The 27,739-nt window shown below is 36.6% G+C and overlaps 2 protein-coding genes across 2 annotated transcripts in view; one reads left to right on the forward strand and one right to left on the reverse strand.

The window, feature by feature from the left end:
• Positions 1–333: 333 nt before the first annotated feature.
• yipf6 (Yip1 domain family, member 6) lies at positions 334–10,412 on the reverse strand. Its single transcript, XM_039650143.2, has 7 exons — positions 10,327–10,412; positions 7,364–7,492; positions 4,014–4,092; positions 3,837–3,879; positions 3,619–3,744; positions 2,197–2,354; positions 334–1,143 (listed from the first exon to the last, which is right to left on the reverse strand). The coding sequence occupies exons 1-7, from the start codon at positions 10,357–10,359 to the stop codon at positions 1,022–1,024; spliced, it is 690 nt and encodes a 229-aa protein (XP_039506077.1). The 5' UTR covers positions 10,360–10,412; the 3' UTR covers positions 334–1,021.
• A 1,084-nt stretch (positions 10,413–11,496) lies between these two features.
• ophn1 (oligophrenin 1) overlaps positions 11,497–27,739 on the forward strand; it is a 39,472-nt gene continuing 23,229 nt past the window's right edge. Inside the window, exons 1-16 of the mRNA XM_039650028.2 lie at positions 11,497–12,024; positions 18,105–18,200; positions 18,405–18,466; positions 20,065–20,136; positions 20,735–20,836; positions 20,917–21,027; positions 21,535–21,639; positions 22,544–22,676; positions 23,054–23,154; positions 23,237–23,328; positions 23,590–23,668; positions 23,742–23,775; positions 24,537–24,599; positions 25,442–25,516; positions 26,018–26,102; positions 26,208–26,266. Of these exons, the coding sequence (XP_039505962.2) occupies positions 11,871–12,024; positions 18,105–18,200; positions 18,405–18,466; positions 20,065–20,136; positions 20,735–20,836; positions 20,917–21,027; positions 21,535–21,639; positions 22,544–22,676; positions 23,054–23,154; positions 23,237–23,328; positions 23,590–23,668; positions 23,742–23,775; positions 24,537–24,599; positions 25,442–25,516; positions 26,018–26,102; positions 26,208–26,266 (1,423 nt within the window). The 5' untranslated portion in view covers positions 11,497–11,870. The remainder of the gene's footprint in view (positions 12,025–18,104; positions 18,201–18,404; positions 18,467–20,064; positions 20,137–20,734; positions 20,837–20,916; positions 21,028–21,534; positions 21,640–22,543; positions 22,677–23,053; positions 23,155–23,236; positions 23,329–23,589; positions 23,669–23,741; positions 23,776–24,536; positions 24,600–25,441; positions 25,517–26,017; positions 26,103–26,207; positions 26,267–27,739) is intronic.

Below are 27,739 nucleotides of genomic sequence, written 5' to 3' on the forward strand. Positions count from 1 at the left end.
CTCACACTCACACCTTTATTTAATCACAATGACACCTCAGTTGCACCTTATGGTTCAGATGCTGCAATGCTTTGAAAGTGAAAATTAAAGTCTTTTTTTTAGACATTCAAGATGGGAAGTCTAATTACTTTTGCAACGGCAGAGAGAAAGAGAGAGGAGTGAAGACTGTGTTTCTGTGTAAGGGAAACAGAAAGACATGTTGCATATGTGTGTCTGTAATGTATATGAGGAGATAATGTGTCTTTGTCAGACAGATAGGAATATGTGTGTGAAATGATCCTCTAAATGAAGAACCACATATATACAGACAGAAACAGCACTTCCAATCCAACCTCAAGTTCCATTTTTTATTTTCCATTTTTCCATGGGCAGAAAATGACAGAACCCAGAGTCTATGCAGCACATATAAAGTATCTGTTTATTTCATTCTGGAATGTATTAACTTCCACCGGCAAAAAAAAAAACAAATCTAATGAAGCGCAAACCTCATTCAGAACAAAAAAGAAAACACCAAAGAAAAGATTTTGTGTGCAGCGATGTGAGGGGACTGACGTGAATGTGCCGCCTGATGATAGCTGAATAATTCTCTCAACAGAGCCAACAGTGGCACTGCTCAATCACTGCACATTCACACATAAAGTCCTACCCGAGACGCACAGAAGATAGAACGGCTCCGTGTTAGGGTGTGAGTACATCTGGAACTGCTCAGAAGGGGCACTAACATTCCTCACACCACGAAAGATTCACATAATGAAGATATGTAGGCAGTTGTTAAATTAGTAGCGCTGAAGAATTAGTCTCCTCTACTCCTTTCCTTTCTTATCCAACTGAATGAGGGATGGGGAGGAGTGAAATCTATGCAATAATCCCCTTACTGTCTTCAGTCCCTTTCTGAATGTCCATCAAAGTGCTCTGCCTGTTTTTAGGCTAGGCCAATCACTAGCCAGCTCCCAGATGGTCTGCTGGTTGTCTTAATAAAGGAGAGAAGTTCATTTTGCAATTGGCATGGGGTATTTATATGCTAATGAGAAGGTGAAAATGTCAAGATCATCCAGCCAATCACAAAGTAGAACAGGAACACTGGATACACGACCAGGGCTTTCCTATTGGCTGGTTGGCTGTCAGCAAGAAATGCTGTGGAGGCTGTGAATGAAACAAACACAGAGAGATATACAGATTAAGATCTCACTGATATCCCCTAAAGACTGTGTGTTCAAGGAGAAGACAATGAGTTGAGTGATCTGACTTTTGTGCCTCCACTCTCTTTAATTTACCACTACAGTAACTGGTTATTAATAGCACTTAATTGATGGTACATTTGTAATTCATTAATTTGTAATTTCTCTGTGCAAAAAACATATTTTTATTTTACATTTACATTTTGTTTATTTCCATGGAGGGCCACTAAATGTATGGATTTTCCTCATGGGTATGAAAGCACTAAACCCCCAGACAACAACAGTAAATTAGTCTACACAGCCCCCTGGTGGTGGCTGCACACACTGCCAGAGACAAAAACACACGGATTCTAGAGGTGTAACGATACCCTCATGTCATGATTCGATACAACTCACGATACGATATTACTGCGATACTCCAAGACGGATGATAAACGGTTAACAAAAACTGTGCTGTTGATTTAAATGCTAACTTTGATATTACATTGTGGGTTTACATGAATAGGGTTGGACTCGGTGCTTGTAACCAAAGGACAATGGTGACACCAAAATAACAATATTCATGATACTGAAGCTGAAAATACAGAATTATTTTAGAAAAATATGCTTGTACTCTGTCACTGTCACTGACTAGATATATTTAAAATAATATCGGTCACTTTTTAATGGTAACATCAGACATTTGGCATTATCAGGATCCACAAATAAATAAAATACAAATATAATACAAGCATTATTATACATTATATATAGTAGTTTAATGTAGTACTGACACTAAAACTACAGTAATTTTTATTTTGGGGGGACTATCCACGATACATTTTGTCACTATCCACGATACGTATTGTTGCATTTGTGTATTGCGATATATTGTGGCACAATATATTGTTACACCCCTAATGGATTCTAAACATTAGGGCTATAAACAGAAATCTGAATAATTTAAGCAGGGCGATCTCATGTCGTTTAGTCGTCTGTGATTGCTGAAAATAGATAAATGAATTTGATTGGTTCTTACCAAATGTTGACCAGCTGAAGGATGCGGTGACCACTATAAGACGGACAGCAAAAACGAAGCTGCCTGAGCCCCCCAGGAGAACGATACGACAAACTATCATGGCCACAGTCAGAGGAAGAATACAGTACCCCAACACACACAGACTCTGGAAAAATGATCTGTACAGACAGACAAAGAGTGAGTAAGACAGATACATGGACAGAAGGAATGACATTGTTCCAGTAATGTGCTCAAACATTAAAACAGCTAAAAATTATTATGCAGCGTAAATTGTCAAGAAGCTGATGAACAGTTAGCAAATTCAGAAAACTAATGTTGCTAATAAATGAACAATCAACTGTTACTGATTTTAGCTGGAGGGGTTAAAATAAGAGAGCTAAGTAAAAGCTATACACAACAGTAGCTGAAATTCTGAAATTTATGACAGTTAAATAAAATATTGGAGGAAAAACATTATTACCTTCCACACCTTACAGAAAGTAAGTTGTTTTTATACTATACCTAAACTCACTGCTTCAGACTTATGTGCCAGAACATGCAATGCTATGTATGCGTGTGTATGTGTGTGTGTGAACTGCGCCTTGTGGTGCCATCCCAAAGAGGCACAACATCGTCTGTTCCAAGCTGGTGGAATGACCCGAGCTCAACCCAAACTGCTGAGTCTTTTGCCATTTTCAAGAAATGGCTAAAGACTAGGGCTGTGCAAAAATTAATTGCGATTAATCGTATCCAAAATAAAAGTCTGTGTTTACATAATATATTTGTGTGTGCTGTATATAATTATTTTGTATATATAAATACACACACATGCATGTATATATTTAAGAAAATGTGTTACTCATATATAAAATATTTATATTTATATAATATAGATTATGCATTTATATATATACACAGAATTTAAGCACAAATAATTCTTAAATATATACATGCATGCATAGGTATTCATATATACAAAATAATTATATACAGCACACACAAATATATTATGTAAACACAGACTTTTATTTTGGATGCGATTAATCGCAATTAATTTTTGCACAGCCCTACTAAAGACACATCTTTTTTTCTTTTTTTTTTTGTCAGCACTTGACTAGACCAATTAATACCAACACTTATTATTCTTTTTTTATTTCTATTATATCAATTTATTTTTTTGTTATTTATTAAAAAAGAACTTGCTATGTGTACTGTGCAAGAATAACTGGGACTAGTCACATCACTTGAATATTGTTGCCCTATTGTTGGTTTGATTGCTTCTTTTGCTCTCCTCTTTTGTAAGTTGCTTTGGATAAAAAACGTCTTCTAAATGTAAACAATAGAGAACTGCACTAAATTCACATTCACAAGGTCCATCCACCAGTCTCACAAAATCTAGTGGGAAACACTGAAATATAAATGAAAATCTGACTGTTTACTCACATAGTTCCTCCGAGGAGTTTGGAGTTGAGGGTGATGATTACAGAACCAAACCAGATGATGACAAAGACTTCTGCAAACTGTGGTCTGCCATCCTCCTCACTGTCAGCAGACCCACTCTGCAGCATTCTGAGATAGAAAATATTATTATAAATACAATACATTTGCTGGAGTCATAATGACAATGGTTCTGACTAGGACAAGCCAACATTACTACTCACAAAGCCAGAGTCACACAGAGGATAAGAGGTCCCCATAAGTCCCCTAAAAAGAACAGACAACACATACACTCCTTAAGATCAGGACAGCTAGAGAACATGTATCATTAATAAGTGATCATAAATGGGGCACATTCTTAATATAATCTGTGATTGTGTCATCAGAAATAATGGACTCACAGTCTCTGAGTAGTGCAGAACTTTTCTTGGGGTACATAACATGGACAAATTTATGTCCAATGGCTCTTAGATCCCTCAGCTGAGAACCACAAACAGAGAAAAGAGAAAATAAGAAACGTTGCTTAAACTCAAACATAAATACTCTTACATGTGCACTCCAGTGATATTTTAGTATTATTTATATATAATTACAATATTTCTAAAGTTTTTTTAATGTAATTTTGTTGTGCGAGTCTGTCATTTTTATTCGTTTTTAAAAACATTTCTATACAGGTTTATTTATTTATTTATTTTTTTCAGTTTAAGTCATTTTAGTAGTTCAACTTAAAGTCCCCCTGTAGTCAATAATTTGATCCCTTAAAACTAATGCGCTCATTGTTTAAATTAATACATTATTAGCTATCTGTGTGATGATGAATGTACATTTATGAAATGCATAACTTCATGTCTGTGAAGTCACGTCTGATAACAGATCACTCTAAATTGTAATGTAGACATATATAGATAAACATTTTTTGTAAAGCTGCTTTGAAACAATTATTTATTATGAAAAGCGCTATACAAATAAATGTGAATTAAATTAAAACTCATTTTTGATCACCAAAACTTCACTACACCCATGTTTCAATCACACAAGCTCAAAATACCTGATTCACTTTCGGTCCACTTTACTGTAGTAAAAGCTACACAATGACAAGTGTAAATAATACTGGTTTAATTCAGCCATATAGCCTACGTTTGAACCAGAAACTGATTCAGAAGAAGTGGAAGAGTGAATTATACAGGCTTCTATTCAAGTCGATGTATCAGAATGGTAATGTGTTTTATGTATCGCTCTTAACAACGTTGGGCATATTACGGCAATTATTATGATTAGCCTTTTGCTTGACTCCATTATTAAACAGCTAATAATGTGTTGCTAACGTTACACAAACCACATACCTGACTGGCAGCTTACTGACGCTTTGCTGGATGCTCATGCTGATCAGCCGCGGCTGACTCCATGCATCCAACAAAGCTGCCAGTTTGATCATGGCCATTTGACAACAGTCCTCAAAACACCAATCATACAAAATAATAAATGCATGAGATTATATTTTATAATACGAAAACGTACTCAGTTTCTAACGTAACCTAACGTTTTCTCTAGAAGAGGGAACGAGTACTGGGTGATAACTTATGCTAGGGGAAAACCTCTTTTCCATGAGATATTGAAGCCAAAAATTATCCTTAATTCTGAATTAATGTAAAACGCGTTGCGGCAGCATGTAGACATTGGCAAGATGGCTCACGTGCCTGTTGGCAGTCCTGCGGCATCGCTGAAGCAAACCAGAGGGTGTTGCATGCACGGTAAAGATACGCAGTACTCATTCCCTTTTCTAGAGAGTACGGCAGTTACGTTAGTAACTGAGTACGTTCTATAACAAGAGGTTCTCTCGTACTGCGTAATATCTTGCACTAGGGGAACACAGTGGAAAACGCTGTGCGTGCTGGGATCCAACACCAACGTCCCAAAGGCAGGTAACTTGCAGAATATTTGTAATAAAATTGTTGACTTACCATCTGCAGAAATAGCAGAAGCAATTTCATCCCACACTTTTTCGTTAGAAGTTAAGTCCTTGTAGTACCTAGTTTTTGGCTCATAAAGCACTTTGTGCTTCTCGGCCTCCACGATCAGCCTTGTATCATCATATTGCTGCACAGCTGCCCACGTGCACTATTTTTTATAATCATAACCATACTTTCACCCGAACGGAATAATTAAAACAAGTTTAAATGGGTAAATCTTCAACAAATATATATTTTTTGACAATAGTCCAGTTCTTAAAACACAGCACACAGGCTCATTCTGAATACTTTTTGTGTGAAATCTTTTTTATTTTGTCCATCAAAAGTGTGCTTTCACTTTAATTGAGCGTCAACAGTGCAGCAAAAATAGACTCCGCCGAAACCCGCGCTTCAGTGCTGCTCACGTGGTGTGAATGCACTCACTGATTAACATGCATGCCGAAAAAAATATGCGTTGCTCATGCGCCACTGCCACATGCGATGTGAAACGGCCGTAAAAGTATATAAATGCCGGAAATCGTAGCAGGTACGGCAACTGAAGGCGGTGAGATGAAGGCCAGCGGCTTCAGATGCAAGCGCTCGTCCTGGAGAAAGCTTTTTCTCAGACAGCGCAGGCTTCTTCACTCCGGATCCAGTGATGCATGAGCTTCGCTGAAGAGATGAAAAACCAGATTATATCTGCCCATCGAGCTGTATTTATAGGCCCAGGCCACGCTTGTCTCGGCGGGACGTGACATAGTGCCCGCGAAGCGCCCCCCATTGGATCTGACGTCACCAAGGGCCTCTCTCGATAGACTGCTGCAGTTGACGCAGTACAGCCAATAGGCATGCAAGCCGCCTTGCCTATGTCTGCATGCTGCCGCAACGCGTTTTATATTAATTCAAAATTAAGGATATTTTTTGGCTTCAAAATCTCGTGGAAAAGAGGTTTTCCCCTAGCGCAAGATATTACGCAGTATGAGAGAACCTCTCGTAAGAGAACACATTATTTCCTTGAAGCGAGAGTGTCAGGCAACACATTATACTTGCAGATGAGCCACTGCTGACTCCATGAGCATCGAGCAAAGCGTCAGTATGCTGCCAGTCTGATCATGGCACATTTGACTTGTTTAATTGGGATAACAGTCGCCAAAACATCAATCATACTAAAGAACATAATTATATCAACAGTTGCATAATAAATGAGCTAGAAAGGGAGGAACAGAACACACAAAAACAGCCAAAAATCAATTGTTTCTGAAACTTGGCAAAGGCAGACTGCCAGACAACTTGCCAGCCACCGACAAGTCAGTGTCACGTGACATGCTAGAATCAGACTGGCTGCCAGGTCATGTGACATGCCAGTGGCGGCTCCTATACATCATAATATACAACATATTCTCAATTTACCCACTATATTGCTAACTGTACCCGATTTTTCATATCAACCTGCTTCGTACAGCACAGTAATGTTGATATGCTAAAGCCCGCCCGCATGTTGACGTGACTGGGGTTATAACATGCTTGTTTCTGAGACTGTCTTTGGTTCACTGCAGTTTTAAGGAGAAAACACTCAGCAATGGTGTTGACTTATGAGTTTGCATATGGTTTGTCTTTTCATCTAAGCCTATTTTCTTTCAGCTTTATTTTTATTAATTTTATTTTAATTTTTATTAAACAAATAACACTGGTGCAATTAGAATAGTTTTCCTCATTACAATTATCCACACAAAATGTTTGAACATGTGCACTGCCCATCCATGCCAATATATCACTACCCTGTAACAAAAGGTTTCACTTACAATAGTGTCTTTGACAGGCTCATCCAGCGTCGAGAGATCATTGTCAGCATTCTGCGAGCCCACAGGCACAGATATATCTCCCTCCACTGGGATGTCCTCTGAAATTGAGATGTCAGACAAACCTGCAAACTGAGACATGAAGAATGACTGTTTAAATTACTCATCATGGCATTTACCCCAAACACAAGTTCATATTTATCTATGCCAGTGATTCTTAAAGGAACACTCCGACTTTTTGGGACTTTAGCCTATTCACCTTACCCCCCAGAGTTAGATAAGTCCATACATACCTTTTTCATCTCCGTGCGTGCTATAAGTCTGTTTGACGCACCAACCGCTAGCCTAGCTTAGCACAAAGACTGGATGTGAATGGTTGCAGCTTTCATACTAATCCAAATGAGTGACAAAATAACGCAAACGTTTTCCTATTTACATGTTGTGGTTTGTATAGTCACAGAGTGTGCAAATATCAAGGCCATATGAGACACAGACATCTTTTGACCGTATAAATACTATATTTTCTGAAGGGGAAGCACTGCTACTTGGGCAGAGTGATAACGATCACCTGAGACGCACCGTGACGAGGAGCAGAGAGTTCGCTTCGCTCAGCGTTGGAATAAAGAGTCAGCAATTACTAACGTTAGATAGAAAAGCATAGTTTATCATGGGTGTTTGCTTTATTGCATGAGCTGTGACAATAAACAGGGGAGACCAGGTACCATGTTTCATTGATTTCCAACCAAAAACGCACCCAGATTTATAAATATCACATGAATAAATAATTATTATTACAGGAATCAATATATTTTAAATGCAATTTATTAGCTGAACCAAATGTAGGCTATTTAGCCTATATAATATATATTGCATTACTATAGGATAGAATAAGGGGAAAGTAATAGCACAAATTGTTTTTGCACAATGAACTCACAGCCTATCGTACCCTTTTGCACGCTCAAGTTCGTTATTTCCATGGTTATTTCAAATTTAGGCTACTGGCGCGCCGCGCGCAGGGTGCAAGTTCAACGCGGTGAACGCGCTCGTTTATTTTCCCCAAGCGCGTCCGCACCGCATCAAGATAAAAACATATTCATACCCTAATCATATAATAGTGTCACTAACGTTACATTAGATCTGGCTAATAATGGCACTGTTACAGTAGGTCATCTAAAAACATAACGGAAAACTTACCTCAGCTGCAGGTGATCCACTTGTCCTGTCTGTGCTATCGATGGGATGGCCGTATCCTTCAGCACATCATGGTCCGTGTGGCAAATTCCATTTTTTCAAAATAGTCGTCCTCATTGAAATGTACCGAGCAAACATAATGTCCCTTGATAATCTTAGGTGTGTTTGGATAAATATCCAGAGTAAGTTAGCCATTTCTTCATCCAGTCAGCGTTTTTAGTTGGAATTCTGTGAAACATGGTATTACCTCCCCTGTTTACTGTCGCAGCTATTTACAATAGAGCGAAAACCCATGACTGTAAACTACGCTTTTACTATTTATAAATTGCTGACTCTATTACCCAAACACCGAGCGAACTCTCCGCTTCTCACCACGGCGTGTCTCCGGTGATGCGGTTATTACGCCGTCAAAGTAGCAGTGCTTCGCCTTCAGAGAATAGTTCCCAGGTTTTATACGGTTAAAAGATGTCTGTGTCTCATTTGACTTTGTTATTTGTACATTATGTGACTATACAAATCACAACATGTAAATAGGAAAACGTTTGCGTTATTTTGTCACTCATTTGGATTACTATGAAAGCTGCAACCAGTCACATCCAGTCTTTGTGCTAAGCTAGGCTAGCGGTGGGTGCGTCAAACAGACTTAAAGCACGCACGGAGATGAAAAAGGTATGTATGGACTTATCTAACTCTGGGGGGTAAGGTGAATAGGCTAAAGTCCCAAAAAGTCGGAGTGTTCCTTTAAAATGTGGTTCACTGGTGGTCCATGCAGGATCTATAATGGGTTGTGTGTTGTTGACTGACTAATAGAGGTAAAAAAAACAAAAACAAAAAAAAAACAATTACAATTAACAGAAAGCACTTCTAATAGCTCAAACTTAATAATTGAGCTAGATATGTGATAAAGTGTTCCTGTTTTCTTCATAAGTGACAGTTACTGTAGCAAATGAATAGTCTCAGCTCTCAGTTGATTTCAATTAATCAAGAAGAAAACAATAGTCAGGCAAATGAATGGTAGAAGTAGACTATTTCAAGATATGAATTATATAATTTACTGATGATAATTTGTACACTATCTATTTCTTGAAAAAGGAGGTGACAGGGACGTGTTCTTGAGAATTTATTTCAGTAAAACCTATTGTAATGGACTGAAGCCTCATTTCAAGACCCATAGGATCACAGTAAATACATTTACCAAGCAGAAATAGAATGTTAAATAAAGCAAGAAATGTAACTATATCTGTGTTGAGATCGTTAAATGATAAATAAGGATCAAATTATGGAAATATATAATTTCTTGATTGAAATCTAGAACTACAATCTAATTTAAAGTCTCTGTACTAATAAAGCGAGTAAATAAACATTTAAAATATTTATAGGAGCGTGGCAGGCAGGCAGGCAGACAGAGAGAGAGAGACGACAACAGTTTCATGTGTTGTTCCACTCTCACTGTTTACATAGTCTTTTTAACACTGTACGATAAAAGACGTAATCCTGTTTTCCACAAAATCAGATAATATATCAGTATAGTAATTTGGGTGATGTTTTAAAAAATCTTTAAGGTAGTACATTTGTTATGTTGTGCTGAGAAACGACCATCTGCATTTAGTTACACGTATTACCCTATGGTATTACCACAGCAGAGCTTTACTGACACATTTACATTACATTACCAAGCAGTACCCGGGATCGATTTACCATACATACAAAAGTTAAAACGGTACAAAAGCTGACAATGCGTTTTAAAGATGTTTTAAAGAATGTTTCTCTCTTACCAGAGGCTTGCTAGACTCATCAACTTCCGCCATCTTTACACGGATACGGATACGTCACCGTGTGACGTCAAAAACGCCAACATGAGTTGTCTAAGGTTAAGGGAAAAGGTACTCCTTAATTTTGTTTTGCCTTTTGAAAATATAATTTATATAATATAATATAATATAATATATAATTAAATGTGTGAATAGGGAGGCTTTTGTAATTCATTTGTTAATTTTATTTGTCAAATTTTACATCAAGTGTAAGATTTCTAACAAAAATAAGCCCATTTCTCAGTATCTCTTAAAGCATTTTTAAATGACTTCATTAATGAATTCAATCCAGTACTAATGGAAAAGCTATTACGACTGTTCATTTGTGTACTGTCTTAAAAATATTTAATCGATACTAACTGAAAAATACGGTCTTGTATTTTTGAATGTGAATAATTCAAAAATGATTTTTTTTGGATTTATTATATTTTTATTTGTTTTGTTTTCTTTGCTCCCCTGTACTTTTTTGTGGTTAAAGCATTATTATTATTATTATTAAGATAATAGTAATAATAAATGTCTTTAATATCTATGTTTTAAACAGATCAAGCTTTGAAATCATTAACAGTTTCAAAAAATGCGGTGTCGGTCTCTTTAAGGGTCGGAGTCAGTGTGGGTTTAGAAATACAACGTGCGGGTAGAATGACAACTAGCATGAGTTTACATATTAAATAGGCGGGGCTTTGGCCCGGATGTTTGTCTCGACAAGCACGATCACTCACCGCTCACATGCGGCTCACATGCAACGTTAGCGGCATGTCACGTGGTAAATGTTACTTTTTCCAGCGCCGCTCATTGTAGACCATAGACTGTAAGGTGTAGACCAATAATAGTCGTTTATGATTGTTTGAGACCGCGTTTATTAATTCATAATTTAATAGTGATTGTAGAGGCATGTTTCCAAATGTATTGTAAGTACCAATGATTGCAAATAATAGATTTGAATGATTCTAATTTTCCGCCTATAAATGTCTGCAGCAATACAAAATACATCCTGAGATGTAAATGATGTTCAATAGAGGATTTCCCTTTGTGGGCCCCCATGCGCCCCCCAGAGGAAGAAAACTCTGTGTCTAGGAAAGTAGTAATAGTTTTAGCTGCTAACTAGTGACATTTGCCGCCCAATGATGTGGGAGTGCTCAGAATGTAGCCCTGCCCGCGTTTGTCAGTCCCTCGGCTCCCAAAACAAGGAAAAGTATTGAAACACAAATACTTTATCAGCACTTTTAAGTTTTAGCCTACTTTGCAATTTAAATTGACTTCGTCTCTTTTTCTCAATACCGCGTGCACACGGAGACAGTCACTAGCGTTGGATTATTGTTTTTATTAACTGCATATCATACAGTATGTCAAATATGGGGAACTTGATCGAATCCGATTAACGTTAACTTAGTTGAAATCAACTTGATTAACCCAGCCGAGTGATCAAAAGGCACGTCTGTCGTGGTTTGTTCACTTTATTGACAACAAAAGGCCGGTTATCATCGTTGATCATTCAGAGGTTGAGAATGGGGCATCCTCCACTGGAGTTCAGCGACTGCTACTCCGACAGCCCAGATTTCAGAGAGAGACTGAAATGCTACGAAAACGAGCTGGAAAAATCCAACAAGTTCCTAAAAGATGTCATTAAGGACGGGAACAATGTGATCAACACGATTAAAGGTAAAATGGTCTTTTACAGCAGCGGTGGTGGTGCTTCGCTGGGGGGAGGAGGTCTCCGCCTTTGCAATGTGAGCGGATACGCACGACATCAGTAACGTTAGCTAGTTTATTTTACTCAAAGGGACATGTCCTTTCATTCATAGAAGTATGGCTTTTTGAAAAGAGCTTTCACTTGCAGGTCAGTGGTGGTTGTTTTTAAGGGAACTTGAATTGTAGAGGGGAGGCAGTGATCTGGCAGATGGTGCGCACCTCTCAGAGATGCTACTGGCAAGCCCTTTCAGGAGACCGTTGATTTATTTATAGCAGGGGACTTCAATTTTCCAGATTAGTAAATGGAATTAAACTGGAAAGTGTGAACGTATCAACAAGATGATTGACTGTGAAGGGAGAGCCAGTTGTAGTTATATGAATTGCTATCAGTGCTTGCATTTCACTATTCTGCTGATCTCATAGAGTCAATTATGAGGCTCTTTACATCCAGTAGATAGAGAGGGTGATGCAGGCTGCAAACTCTCAGTCTAAGAAGAAGAAGCATCCCTTTTCACGGCCATACAGCACAATAGATACACAGCAGCTACATTCTCTCTTCCTCCTTCCTCTTCTTCTTCTTCTTTTTTTTTTTTTTTTTTTTTTTTTTTGTTCAGCTTATCTCTAAAGTGTTATGAAGCAAGTAACAAACTACAAATGGAAAGTTTCCAAGATTCCAATGCTGCTCATCTAATACTGTTCCGGTGAACGAGGCAGTTTAAGGGCATGAGGAACTATCACCGCAAACAATGCACTTTAGACAGTAGCTTCTGTTTAATAAAGAGAAGCTGCTGAATTCAAGAGCTGTAATACAGTCATTATAAAGATGTGTAATTATAGCTGTAGAAGATGTGTATGATAGTAATTATAGCTGTAGATTTCCCAGTGCACAGCTCACATGTCCTCTTTGTCATCAGTGTTCAGGGAAATATCAGGTAAAAATGTGATTTTCAGGCCCGGTCATGGAAATCAATCAATAATAAAAACTTGACTTTTTTTGGTCAAATAATGCATTCATCATAACAGTAATGCAATCTTTTATTAAAGTTAATAAAACGTTCAAAAGTGATTCAATTTTTAATAATGAATATAATTTAATTATATAAAGTTATGTATGCAGATATTTAACTGACCAACTTAATTCAATAAATTAATATAATAAAGATAAAGGCACTAAGTGCAAATAGCAATACCACATTTTAGATAACCTAGAGCAGTATTTTCTTTGCACCATGTCTACACCGTAAACAAAAATATTTTCATGATTCGTAATCACAACATTTTTTTCTTTTGTCAAACCAACTTAGATAATTTATGTAGTTCAGATAACATAATATTTCGAGTTTCTGGTGATTAAATTAATCTCCTTCATTGTATTAACTCAATTTTTCCATTTCAATGAACTTAAACTTTTAAGGCAACTAGGTTATTTATTATTTTAAGTTAAACCAACAATATTTTTTTACAGTGTAAGTAGTAATTAGATGCTATTTGCACTAAGTGTAAATAATTGTTAGATGCTATAGTCCAAATCATGGCAGATACTATTTGCACCTTGCTGTATTGTAGTAGGCCTATATTATAAAACGGTATGCAATAACAATATATTCAGTCGATATTAAAATCATAAATGGATGCTACCTTATTGGGGCATTACTTATCCCTATCACTTAAGTCCATTACACTTAACCCTACCGATCAACTCTTTATCCTTATTATTATATATCCGTTAGGCACTTTATTTCCACTTTTTAAGTATTTTCTTATTTTAAATAAACTCCTTTCCAAGTTCAAGCTGATATGCAATGAGTTCAGATGGGTGTAATTTTGTCTGGTTCAACCAGACATTGGTGGCAAGAGTTAGTAGTGTAAATAGCCTCTGCCTACAAGGCGGGCTATTTACACATAGACACTCTTAAATATTAAATGCGTCATGGAATGTTGCAATTAATAAAAGTAATGAAATGTAAGCATAAGTAAGTGATAAATAAATAATCTTGGTAAGCTAGGAATTGCTTTTTAAAGTAACATTTTTACTTCAAATTCTTATTCATTTATCTGGAACTACTGGGAAAGCAATGTACATTAATTGGCCAAAAAGAGCAGAAATCCTGTGCCATCATCAGATGATTTACTGATTTATTGGAGCGTTTCAGTTGATTGGCGGTCAGTTTTTCCGTTTGCATTTCACTGCCTAAGTTTGGATAGAAAACTTGACAGTGGGTCTCTTGTCAGTAATAATTTGATGATTCAGCTTTAATCTCCTTCTCAGGCTTCCTTCCCTAATTCCAAGGGAAGTCATAAATGCACTCATTTTCTAAAAACGCATGTTTTTATTTTTCCTGAGGGAGTATGCAAGCTTCTAATTTGACTAACCATAAGCCTCATTCTATACCTCAGAGTGCAACACTCCAAAAGCAGAATGCTGAGCCATTACGGCAGATTTCCTTCTGGAACTGTGCAGAGCATGACTGGCTGTAATTTGATGACCGCAGTCTGCTCTCCGATGTCTCAGAAGGAGTCTTCAGTAACGTTTGCTTTTGTAACTAAAGGAACCACTGGAGCCCACAATAAATCTCCACTACCTGAAGTTCTGCAACTTCTAAAGTCATATGACCTGACTCACTGGTTTCGATATGCTTACTTCCTGCATTTATGTAATTTTGCACTTTTTGAGGAATATTGCTTGTGCTGTGTGGATGTGAAACTTGACACGGGAAGTGGAGCGTTTTCTTTTCTCCAATGATAAGGAACCTCCTTGGAGTTCTATTGCTCCTGTTATGACTAAACAGAGAATTTCTACAAGGCAGATTTTCAGAAGACTTCAACAAACATGCTTCTCGGTACAGAATTGTTGTAGCTGCTGTGGTTTCAAAAGTATTAATGAACAAATGATCAATTAATCTTTTGCACAACACTTTTTGGCACCCCTCCATTCATACATCATTTAGTTTTGCAATCTCGTTTTGTCATGTGTTTGACTGCACTGACCAGTTTTTCAGCCGAGTCTGGTTCTCTTCTACCAGCCAGGATGTGGTTCTTGGCCTCAGTTGTGGTTTAGTAGTTTATAATCTGCAGTACAAACTGACACTTTGTCAAACAGTTGCATTTCAAGAACACCTGTTTCCTCACTTCTTGTCTAATGTCGTAAGAGTAAAATAGCTCACATTTGAGATCCGTGTTTGTGTTTGTCAGAGGGCTGGACAGGGCGGGTTTTGTGATCTAGTTTGGAGAGGGTAGTCCGGCATGCCAGCTCTTCATGCTTTAGACAAACACACTCTTTGTGTGTCTTTTTCATCGAGGGGATATAATCATTTAAGCCATCTCCTCTGTTAGCGCCGCACACTTCACAGAGTGTGCATGCCTACAGCACAGAACACAGCTAGAGAAAGATTGAGATATAAAGAGTTAGGGATGAATATCTCACCTGGCTATTGAACAGTAATAGAGAGTGGAAATCAATTGGAGTTTCTCTTTATTTGGAAGTTAATCTGTAGAAATGCAGAAGCCCACATTTGATTTGAATATTCACATTAAGAATATTAGAAAATATTGGAATATTATATTATAGTATAATGAGTAAATACATTTGATCTTTAAGCTGAATTTTCTTCATCCTTACAAAAATGTATCCTAATGCTGATTTGGGGCTCAAGAAAAATATCTTTATATTATTAATGTTACTAATATTAGTTATATGTTACTTATGTTACAGTTGCGCTCCTTAATATTTTTAGACATATACTGTATACGGTTGGATATGAATATGGAAACCGTGATACACTAACATTCAAAAGAATGGGGTTTGAAAGAAAAATCTACACTTTTATTCAACAAGGGTGCATTACAATTCTATTTCAAATTAAATTCTATTTCCAATAAATGCTAGTCATTGAACTTTCTATTTATCAAAGAATCTTAAAAAAAAAAAAATGAATGACGGTTTCCACAAAAACATTAAGCAGAAAAAATGATTTATAGTGGTGTACCTGTACCAATAATATTTGATAATAACCGAGTGCCAAATCAGCATATTACTTTCTGAAGGATCATGTGACACTGAAGACCGGAGTAATGATTCTGATTACCATCACTGGAATAAATTTAAAATATGTATGGAAAACTGTTGTTTGAAATTGTAGTGTTAACTGTTAATATTACTGTTAAAATTGTGTTTGTTTTATAAATGAAGCCTTGGTGGGTGAGCATAAGAGAATTCCTTCAAAAACATTAAAACACTTTAATTATCCCATACTATTTTATATATATTTATAAACATTCACTCACTGGACGCTCTATTATTGGTACTTACTAGTACCAGATTGGACCCCCCATTTGCCTTCAGAACTGCCTTAATTCTTCGTGCCATAGATTTAACAAAGTTCTGGAAACATTCCTCAGACAATTTGGTCCATATTGCCATGACAGGATGACATCATCACGCAGTTGGTGCAGATTTGTCGGCTGCACGTCTGTGATGCGAATCCCTTGTTCCACCACATCCCAAAGGTGCTCTGTTGGATTGGCCATGAAGTGAACTCGTTGTCATGTTCAAGAAACCAGTTCGATAATTTGAGCTTAATGACATGGTGCGCTATCCTGCTGGAAGTAGCCATCGGAAGATGGGTACACTGTGGTCATAAAGGGATGGACGTGGTCTGCAACAATATCAAGCGTGCCGCACAAGCCCTCAAAAGTGAAGTCAAAATGTCTCGATCACCCCCCCAGTGACCGGTCCTATTATAGGTCATAAACCCCGCCTCCCCAATGATATTCAACGGGATGTGAGACCAAATAAACAATTAAATTACACTTCATAAACCCTTTATTCAAAGATAGTTTGTGTCATTTACTGTAGTTTCTATCATATTGATGTAATTTCAAGCGTTTGTTTTTATAATACGTTTGTTTTTAGTTTATGTGATGCTATAAAAACGGTGCTGTGACATCATGATTGACAGGTTCTCTGTGCAAAGTAGTCACTGAAGCACCAGCGGACTTTTTTCATATACGCGCGCACACACACACACACACATATAAATCTATACCTGATATATAGGGTATATCTAAATGAGTTTATTGATATGATAATTAATTTATAGTTAATAACAATACAGTTTTTTTGGCTACTAGCATCTGACTAGCATGTCTGATCCTGAAGAGGGGACCCATGATCTGGAGAGTTACTGAGATCCCACTAATACTTTCATTTCATAGGCCCATGATCAAAATACTTCTGAACCCTAGGTTTGGTTGGAAGAAAGCCCCAGCATTTACAGTAATGTAAAAGGCTTTGGATGAATGCCTCTGAATTGCCTGTCTTGCTGTGTGTGTGTTCTGGCACTGAACCTGTGTAGAGAGTTTGAGACTTAATTCCAATTCCATCCTCACTGCGTCCCAAAACATCTGATTTCACTTAGCAATAAAGCTTGGATTTCTTGGCCATGGGTTGTATTTTTGTTGTCTTCAGTGAAACTAGGAAAGTTGATATAGAAAGTGCTTTATTGGGGCTAGGTTGAAGCCAGAGACAGTATAAGGTGTAGGAAAAAAAAACAACAACAACTTAAATGTTGACATCCCTCCCTTCAATTAAAAGAGCCAATTGCCTTGTTTATAGAAGCATCGCTCAGTTTTTCACTCAAGAACATGCATGCACATTAGCTGGAGATCATGATTTGAACTTTACAAAAGCGACATTTATGATAAAATTGTCACCAACAGGCCTGTTACTTGCATAGAAAATAACTGCCCATTGGAGCCGTTAGCCCATTTCTCTATCCCGCCCCCCTCTCTTTCCCAACTCGTTTACTTTTACTATCTTTTGCTATCCTATCTAAAGGCTTTTAAGGCAAAATGCCACAAATAAATCTTTTAAAAAAGAAAGAAAGAAAATAGATTCCCTGGGATGTGGACAGACTAGCTGTAAAGCTTTTAGCATGTGGGACCCATATGTTGAATCAGGGAACGCTTTCCTATTGATGTTCTTCCTAAGTAGCTATTTATTCTATGTGAATTGTTTACTGTTTTCTATATGGTTTTGATGTTATTTCCAGAATACTCTCTCGCAGTCCAGAAGTTCTCTCAGACCCTTCAGTCGTTCCAGTTTGATTTCATCGGTGACACTCTGACTGATGATGAGATGAACATTGGTGAGTTGACAGCTGGTCTGAACCTGTTTGGAGTTATGCTCATTAGCATGTCCATTTCATTTATGTCATATGTTTATGTCATCTTTATTAAAAATTTCTGATGAAATTGTATGTGAAATGAGTGTGTTGTGGCAGTTTTGCATATTTGTGCATGTATTTGTTTTTGACTGTGCTGTTTACACGACCACATGATTTACCTTACAGCTGAGTCATTTCGTGAGTTTGCTGGTTTGCTGCAGGATGTGGAAGAGGGCCGAATGATGCTGGTTGGTGGAGTGCACTTCTTCACATACCCTTGTAAAACACTGTCAATCATAATCTAAACTCAAATGCAAAAATTCCAAAGATCCTCACATATGTTAATCATTAACAATCTGCAAGAATAGCCTCCATGTGCTCAAATGGCCAGTTAAACTTGTCGTTATTGTTCATTTTATTGAGATTTTTGTGTAATTAGGTTTTCAAACCTGAAAATTCATTCAAATAATTCTTTGAGCTTGTTAATCTGTTTTAACTGTGGCGTGTATAGCAGGAAATTCCTGAATCAGAAAAAAAATAATTTTTACTTCTTTTTCCTTAAAAGGTGCACAATTGAGTGAAGTGCAAGGCAGGACTGAAATAAATCTTTGCAGATGCATGCAATTTGAATGATTCCTGCTAGTTCCAAATCCTCAATGAGGGAAAGTCTCAAAAAATGTTTCATATATAATATTGGTCAGAATTAATTAACCCATAAAGATGACAAATATATATTTATTGATATATTAAACAAACTGATTTAAAGAAATTATGTATTGTCAATGTTGAAAGCAGTTGTGCTGCTTAATATTTTTGGTGGAAACCATGATATACTTTGTATATATTTTTTCCAGCATTCTTTGATAAATACAAAGTAAGAAAAAAGAAACCCAGCATTTGTTTGAAATAGAGATTTTTTTTAACATTATAAATGTCTTTCCTGTCACTTCTCATTAATTTAATGCATCCTTGCCGAAAAAAGTATAACAGTAATTTCTTAAAAAAAAAAATCAAAAAAAAAAATCACTCCAAACTTTTAAATGGTAATTTAGAAAAAGTAATATTTCTTACATCCTTCGAACATATTTCGAACATATGATGAACAATGTCACATTGTTTGTAACATTTGTAACAAGTGGAGTTTCACACAGAGACAGAGACCTGTCTCGTATATGATGCTGTGTGGCACAATGGCTTAGGCATATTGTCAGAAATATGGGGAAAAGAGCTAAATAATTGCATCACCATAAAGAGAAAAATATAAATATTAAATATAATATACACACAGACACACACACACACACACACACACACACACACACACACACACACACACACACACACACACACACACATATACTTAAATAAATCTATTATATAAAAATGCTAAATGGAACATTTTCTAAATTTATCTGCCATTGGCCAGTATGACGCAACGCTAATTTTGAACATTGCTCTTCGCTTCCTACTCGGGGCACCTGCTATTGTGTCAATGTTACAAACCCTTTTTGGTCTAGGAGAAATGAATGGTGCAACATTTAAAAAAAAAAAAAAAAATACTGTATGTACTGGCCTGGGAAACAATCACACAAACAACTTTAAATTAGGTGAAATATTAGTATTTACTATTTATTATAAGGAATAATAGCAAAAAAATTAACCCATGATACGTATTTACATAAATTTACAATTGTGGGATATTAGACGTTCATCTGTTCCATTGTTACAGCTCTTGTCCTCTGACCCCTTTTTATTGATTAGGACTAGAGACAAAACGTTCTATTATAGATACAGTAAGAGGCTGTAGGAAGAAAACAGTTTTACTCACCTGACGTTTTTCTTGCAGGTCCAGAATGCTTGTGACTTGCTTATCAAACCTTTGGAGAAGTTTAGGAAAGAGCAGATTGGAGTCACAAAAGTAAGTTTTTATTATACACATTTACACATTAAGAACACACACCATATGACCACATATGTGTGAGCATGCTCAAAATGTTCACCTCTACTTCCTCTCAAAGGGCACAAAAGGGTGCATCACTCCACAAATCACAAATATATACTAATACACGTATTACATAAAGACATTGTTTCTATAGACACACACACACTCACACACACACACACACACACACAATGTGTCAGTTACTGCAGGATCCATGGAAATACTATTTGTTTTAGAAAGACTGAGAAAGAGTCACGGAGACATATGGAAAGTTTCAAAATTCCAAAGATTTTTCACTGGATTACACTTTTTTTTCCATGCCAGAATGCCTCAGTTAACATTACTGAAGGTCAGTTCCCTTTCAGCAGAGTTTATTGTGGCTACTCATAGATTATTGGTTGAAATTATAGGTTGTAAAGAACCAGTTACAAGTCTGCAAAAAGTTTTACAAGGACAATTTCTGTTTTGTTCTTATTAAGAATGGTTTTAAGTGAGTAAACTCAAGCACTTCCACTCCAGTTTTCGGTCTCATATTCTCAGTTTCAAGTTGTTTGTTTGCATGTGTGTATTTCAGGAGAGACGAAAGAAATTCGAGAAGGAGAGTGAGAAGTATTACTCTCAGTTGGACAAACATGTCAACATGTCCTCAAAGAAAAAAGAGACGCAGCTACAGGAGGTATATTTGTAAATACAGTAAATCAAAAAATTAAATAAAAATACAAATCTTTATTTTTGTGTGCTTATATGTGTTTATAGGCTGATGAACAGTTGGATAAGGAGCGTCAGGCATTTTACGAGTCGTCTATTGAATATGTGTACCAGATTCAGCAGGTTCAGGACAGGAAGAAGTTTGATGTTGTGGAGCCTGTGCGTGTGAACTTCCTTTTCCTCAAACACATATACACACTTTCATTTTTAATTATTATTTTAATATCTATTTTGTAGTTAGATATTTTTACAAGATATGTTTACATCTATATGGGTATAAATGAAGACTTTTAAAGGTGCAGTAAGCAATTTCTGAGAATTATTGTTGAACACTGTTGGATATTTGAAATCAACCCAAACAAATACACCCCTCTCACCTTTTCTCTTTCGTAATGTCTCTCAGCTATCTCTCTTTCTGTAGTCTTTCTTAAAATCTCTCTCTTGCTCACTCTCTCTCCTCCACCGTCATGAGTGTACAGTATACGCCCCCTACTGCCGATTGGCTACAAATGTGGTGCTCGGTCCGATCCATGTTCAACAGCGTTTCTCATAAATTGCTTACTGTATCTTTAAAGCACAATGATTATATTCATATTGATACAATCAATGAATTGACTAGAGCATGTTATGCTTATAGCGGTGTGTCCTTGTGTGTGTGATTGGCAGGTTTTAGCATTTCTGCAGAGCATCCTAACTCTGAATAATCTCACTGTGGAGATGACACAGGACTTCCTTCCATATAAACAGGAGCTTCAGCTCAGTCTACAGAATGTGAGCTTTACTGATCAATAATGACTGTAACCTTTCCTTCTGAAATGGTTTGTTCTTCACTCTGTATTTTAAATGAATTTTGTGTGGTCGTTTAGCAAATGCTTTTCTTCAAATTGTCTTTCACTAAATGGATTACAGTTTATTCCATTCACAGTGGTGTTGTGAACATACAGGCTTAATAAATGAACAGGATTCCACTAAAAATGATTAATATGGTTTATACATTAATGTTAATTTAAATGAATCATATTATAATATATTACATGTAAATGTATTTTTAAAAATTCTACTGATTTATAATTCATCTATATACACTACCATTCTAAAGTTTTGGGTCTGTAAGACTTTCTTTTTTTAAACAAATGTTCATAAGTCTCTCGTGCTGCTTAATATTTTTGTGAAACCGTGATATGTTTGATGAGTAGAAAGATCTCGAAGTAGTTGTACGTGCACATCCAGAAAACTTCAGCACTTCAAATTATGCACTTCAGAGTAAACAAGAATGAGCACACTGCCACTTTTGATTCCAAAGGATTAATTTATTGAACAACGTTTCAACCCGAAGGTCGGCACGAAGACCTTCGGGTTGAAACATTGTTCAATAAATTAGTCCATTGGAAGAAGCAGTGGCAGTCTGCCGATTTTGGTTTACACTCGAAAGATCAAAAGAACAGCATTTATTTGATCTAGAGATCTTTTGTAACAATATAAATGTATTTGCTGTCATCTTTGATGGATTTAATACATCCTTGCTAAATAAAAGTACTACATATGAACAGTAGTGAAATTAATATGAATTAAGGTTTTGGAGGAAATTAAATCAACAAATCTGTTTTAATGGCTCCTGGTAATATTTATGTATTGTGATTGTATGTAATATGTACTGTTTTTTGATCGGCTGTAGACCCGTAACCACTTTGAGAGCACCAGAGAGGAGATGGAAGAGCTAATGAAGAGAATGAAGGGTTCGGCAAAGATCTGTATGAGACACGGCCAGCAGGCGACTATGGAGGGATACCTCTATGTGCAGGAGAAATGTGAGTTCTGTAGCACGGCATGTATGGGATACACTCTCAGTGTTCATAAATGTGCATGAAACAGAAAAAAAAAAAAACATTATTTACATAAATTTGATAAACATCAACAAAGGCATGTTGGTCTTGTGCATGCAGTTATTCAAATCAATATTTAATGACCATTTATTTAGCAAGTAACTGTGATAAGTGGGATCATTTACAGTCAGCCAATCTTTAGAAAAAGGGTCACACAAGATCCCTCCATTTCATGTCTGGGTCAGTCCCTGGTCAGGATTTAGTTTTGCAATATTGATTCCTTACAATACTGTGTATACTATTGAATCATATCCAATCAATAATTAAAATGACACATATGCTATTTGTCTTTTTTTCTCAAGGGGCTCTTGGCGTAACCTGGCTAAAGTATTACTGTAAATACTTTAAGGACAACAAGTTATTCATTATGGTGCCAATGGAACAAAAGACAGGAACCAAACAGGTGCAGAATTATTACAGATAGGATTATTACTTTGTGAAGTGCCAGCCCTTTTATCTTACGTTTATCTTCTTGTTTTTCTCAGACCACAGCTCAGCTCACACTGAAGTCCTGCGTACGCCGTAAAACGGACTCCACTGATAAACGCTTCTGCTTTGACATTGAGACAAATGAAAGGCGAGGGTCCTGCCTGTATTATTTACTCATTATCAGGGCTGTTTTTCCCTTAAACTAATAACAAAAGGTTTCCTTGGACCATTGGAGGTTCAGTTACATGAACTCTGCTATAAAATACATGTTTACTTCTTGAACTGTGAATTTGCGCTCTGCAATGTGCAGCCATTTGTTTGATACTGGAGAACATTCACACAAACCACAAGATGGTTTATTTACTCCATTGCAGTTTGTCTTAAGTATTTTTGTGTTGTGTTACCGTAGGTGCAGCCCTGTCTTGCTCCAGGCAATTTCTGAGGTCAACAGGAAGCAGTGGATAGAGGCCATGGATGGCAAGGAACCTGTGGGTTTAACATCATCTCTCCTCACACTTCATGTATATGGTCATGTTTCTGATCCTTTGCTTTCTGTTCCAGATATATCATTCTCCCATTCAAAAGCAGGCTGAGAGTAAGTATAACTTAACTAGTACAGATGCTTGTTTTAATTAGAAAACCACTGACAGGTAGTTTCTGCTTAATTATAATAATTATACCGCCCTAGTCCTCCACATGTCAGAAAACCTGAATGTGCTAAATGTTTCACAGGAATAGCATTTCCAAAAAGGGTTGACTACTCCCTTGGAAAATAGGTCACATAGATACAATACTGTTCCAAAGTTTAGTAAGGGTTAGTAAGATTGTTGTTTTCTGCGAAATTAGAAGAAATTTAATTAGCATTAAACTGATCAAAAAGGCAATAAAGAAGTTTACAATGTTACAATATTGTTTTTACCAAACTTTTGGACGGTAGTGTAGGTGTGTGATATCTCAAGAATGTTTCAGTGATGTTTGTCAGTAACTAGATGTGCTATTCAAAGATTATTAAAATCTTTGCTTTTCAACATTTATGGGATGTACCGTAATGAAATCAGATGATAATACTGTAGAACTTTCATATGAACCATTTTATTTAAATATCTGTCTACATGGTAATATAGTATCCACAAAACATGCTAATACATTGGTACTGTTTTATTGTATCCCGAGTTTTTGGTCAGTTTTTGAACAAGTATAACACACATAACAAATTCTAAAAAGAGAAAAGTTGCAGAATACGAGAAATTCTAAAAATAGTTACACCATAAATGTTGTCATGTAGCCAAAAGCATACAGAGATGATGAACCGTGTTTATGATATGTAATATTACTTTTATTACTTTTTTCTTTCAGTGGAGCTTAATGACCTCGGCTTCAAGTTCGTCAGAAAATGCATCAACTTTGTGGAAACAAAAGGTGCCTTCACATGATAGAATGACAAGAATATCAGTTGCTTATTTTAGTTTCTGGAATGATCTCATATTCTTGTAACATGTCTGTCAGCTGTCTCCTCAGTCCCAAATGACTGAGGTTGTTCCTGTTTTTTTCCACCCTATGCTTAAATTAATCAGAGATGGAAAGACAAGCTCAATGTCACTATTATTTATTAGATTCATGTCTCAAAGGCAGCCAGCAGAGGGCAGTAGGACACCATTTGTGTTCACATCTGCGTATCCAGCAATTTGAGCCAGCTGTAAATAGAACACATACGCTCTGAAACATGCAGATTTTACCAATAACATATCATACAAAGTTAAACGAAAAGTAATTGATATCAGATGTGTCTCTTTCTCCGACATGGCAAGTCACTTGAAACCGGGCTGTGGCGTTTCCATGCTAAAGGCTGTTGCATTAAAACCGGTGAAATCGTGAAGTAGTAGTTCATGTTCATTGATAAGCATTACTACACTGTAACGTTGACTGCGGGAGCACCGAGCATTCTCTTAATGTGTGCCGTTACTCAGATTTCCCAGATGTGTAAGTCCAGCCTTGTCTTCAGGGGCGCAACATGGTGTATGTTAACAATACACAACACAACAATACAATCCGTAAACGTTCAGTTGCATGGCTAACCTAAAGCGGGCCTGTTCCAACTCTGCTGTCGATGTTCGTTACAGCTGTACTTTTCCACTGCAAAACACTCCCCCTTTCTTTCTCCTTCATGCCAGGTTCTCCGATTTTCTCAGTCAATAAATCACGCTTTCTGTTTCTCTTTCCTCTTTCTTTGGTTTCTCTATTCTTCTCTTTCTCTCTTGTAGGGCTGACTCAGGAAGGGGTCTACAGGACTGTGGGCAGCAATATTCAAGTACAAAAACTTCTGAATGCCTTCTTTGGTGAGGAAATGGCCCAAATAACATCTGCTGTTTGTATGTCTTCACACACACACAAAGACAGACACACTCATTCTGTGTTTCAATTGAAAACCAATAAACTAAATAACACAAACACAATGAAATACAAACATGCTTTATTTCTAGTCAAGAGACTTATGTTTTATGTGGATAATAAATTTAATGGGGATACAAATCTGAGTCCAACTTATCATACTGTGTAATATTTGCAGTAAGCTTTGTGAACTTGGACTTTTTTTCTTAACACTGAGGAAACCAAAGCACCGATATACGTCCATGAGAGCGTCCTTGAGCTGCTACAAAATCCCTGACACATACTGAAAAACAACAACCATCTGAGGAAGGCCGTTTATCTCTCTTTCTCTCTCTCTCTCTCTCTCTCTCTCTCTCTCTCTCTCTCTCTCTCTCTCTCTCTCTCTCTCTCTCTCTCTCTCTCTCTCTCTCTCTCTCTCTCTGTCTTAATCTGTCCTCCACTCTCTGCAGACCCAAAGTGTCCTGCTGATGTAGATTTCAATTCCAGTGACATGGACATTAAGACCATTACCAGTGCTTTGAAATTCTATCTGCGGTGAGTTAAACAAATGATTTGATTATCTTCAATAATGACTTTTTTCTTCATTTGGTTTAATGTTTGTTTGTGTACTGTACATTTACATATGTTTTTTTTCTCTAGGAGTCTGTGTGAACCTCTGATGACCTACAGCCTGCATAGAGAACTGATCTTAGCTGCAAGTATGACAGCAAATGCATCCAGCCAGACACACAAACCCACATTTCCATCCTTGCACACAGATAGACCTTTATGTTGAGATGTAGTTTCCATCTCTTATGTGGGTCTGTCAAGTTCAACACAAGCATTGCTCTAAAGGAGGGGAAAACACAAGTCCAAGTGCACTGTTTTCTCTTTCAGCACTGTACAAAAAAGCAATACCCCACATCAGTTATTCTCAACCATGGTTATGTGAACTACAGTGTTTCAGGGGGTTCTTGGATTAAATATTTAGATTTTGCTTTGTTAACTCTATAAAACAAGACTATACAAGTCTTATACATTTGAATAACTCATAAAAATACATTAATGTTCAAAAGTTTGGGGTCTATTTTTTTTAATATTATTTAGCACATTTATAATATTACAAAAGATTTCTATTTCAACGCTGTTCTTTTGAACTTCTATTCATTAAAGTGTCCTGAAATAAAAAATGATAACGGTTGTCACAAAACAGTTATTTTACATTGTAATAATATTTCACAATATTACAGTTTTTTATTTTATTTTATTAAATAAATGTAGCCTTGGTGAGCATAAGAGACTTCTTTCAGAAACATAACAAAAAAAAAAAAAACTTACTGACCCCAAACTTCTCCAAAAGCGATTTTAATAATATTACTCATATTTGTAAATGATATCCAGTATAAAATGAGAAAAAAGAAGCTAGGATTTAACCAAAATGTTAACTTTAGTACAATACCAGTCTCTAGTGTCTTGGTATCAACACTAAATTGATACCTCAGGTCACAAATTAACCGCTTCATGAAATTAAACCAAAGTATCAAAAACATTTTTTTGCTCAACCAAATAGACAGAGAAATGTCTGGAAAACTTGCAGTTGTAATCTATATTTCTTCCAATCACAATTAAATATAATTATGAATTATGAACCGAAGCAAGTCATTGTAATATTAACGAGTCCCCTATTGATTCTATTCTTCACTGAATAAAATGTTGAATTTAGCTTGGGTAAACTGCACCTTATTTCTGCATTTAGACTTAAGTTGTCTGTAGTCTTACAGGAAATCCCTGTCACACTCCCAGAGTGCTCACATTCCTGTAGTCAAGCATGCGATTGGATCAGTAGAAGGCATTTTCAAACTGACATTTACATGCACGCATTATTAAAAGGAAATCATAAGACATCTTTCACTGGTCTTGTTGACAGATTAATCTTTTGTAATATGTACACTTCGAACTGGCCTGCTCTGCCTCTTCTGTACTAGTAACTGTACCACTGCTGTATCTTTACTTTTGTTTAAAATAATAAGCCTCTTAAGGTCATGTTTTACATTAATCTTAATCTTGGTAAAATGCATTGCAATGCAGTGGCTTATTACTTTGAAGATGACAGCCATGCGATAGAAGACACCAATATTTAATAAATAGTTGCATTTAATTTGTAATAATATTCAGAATAAGCTTGTAAGTAG

Source organism: Pimephales promelas, chromosome 4, assembly GCF_988280905.1.
Source record: "Pimephales promelas chromosome 4, fPimPro1.hap1.1, whole genome shotgun sequence".
In the NCBI taxonomy this organism is placed as follows: domain Eukaryota; kingdom Metazoa; phylum Chordata; class Actinopteri; order Cypriniformes; family Leuciscidae; genus Pimephales; species Pimephales promelas.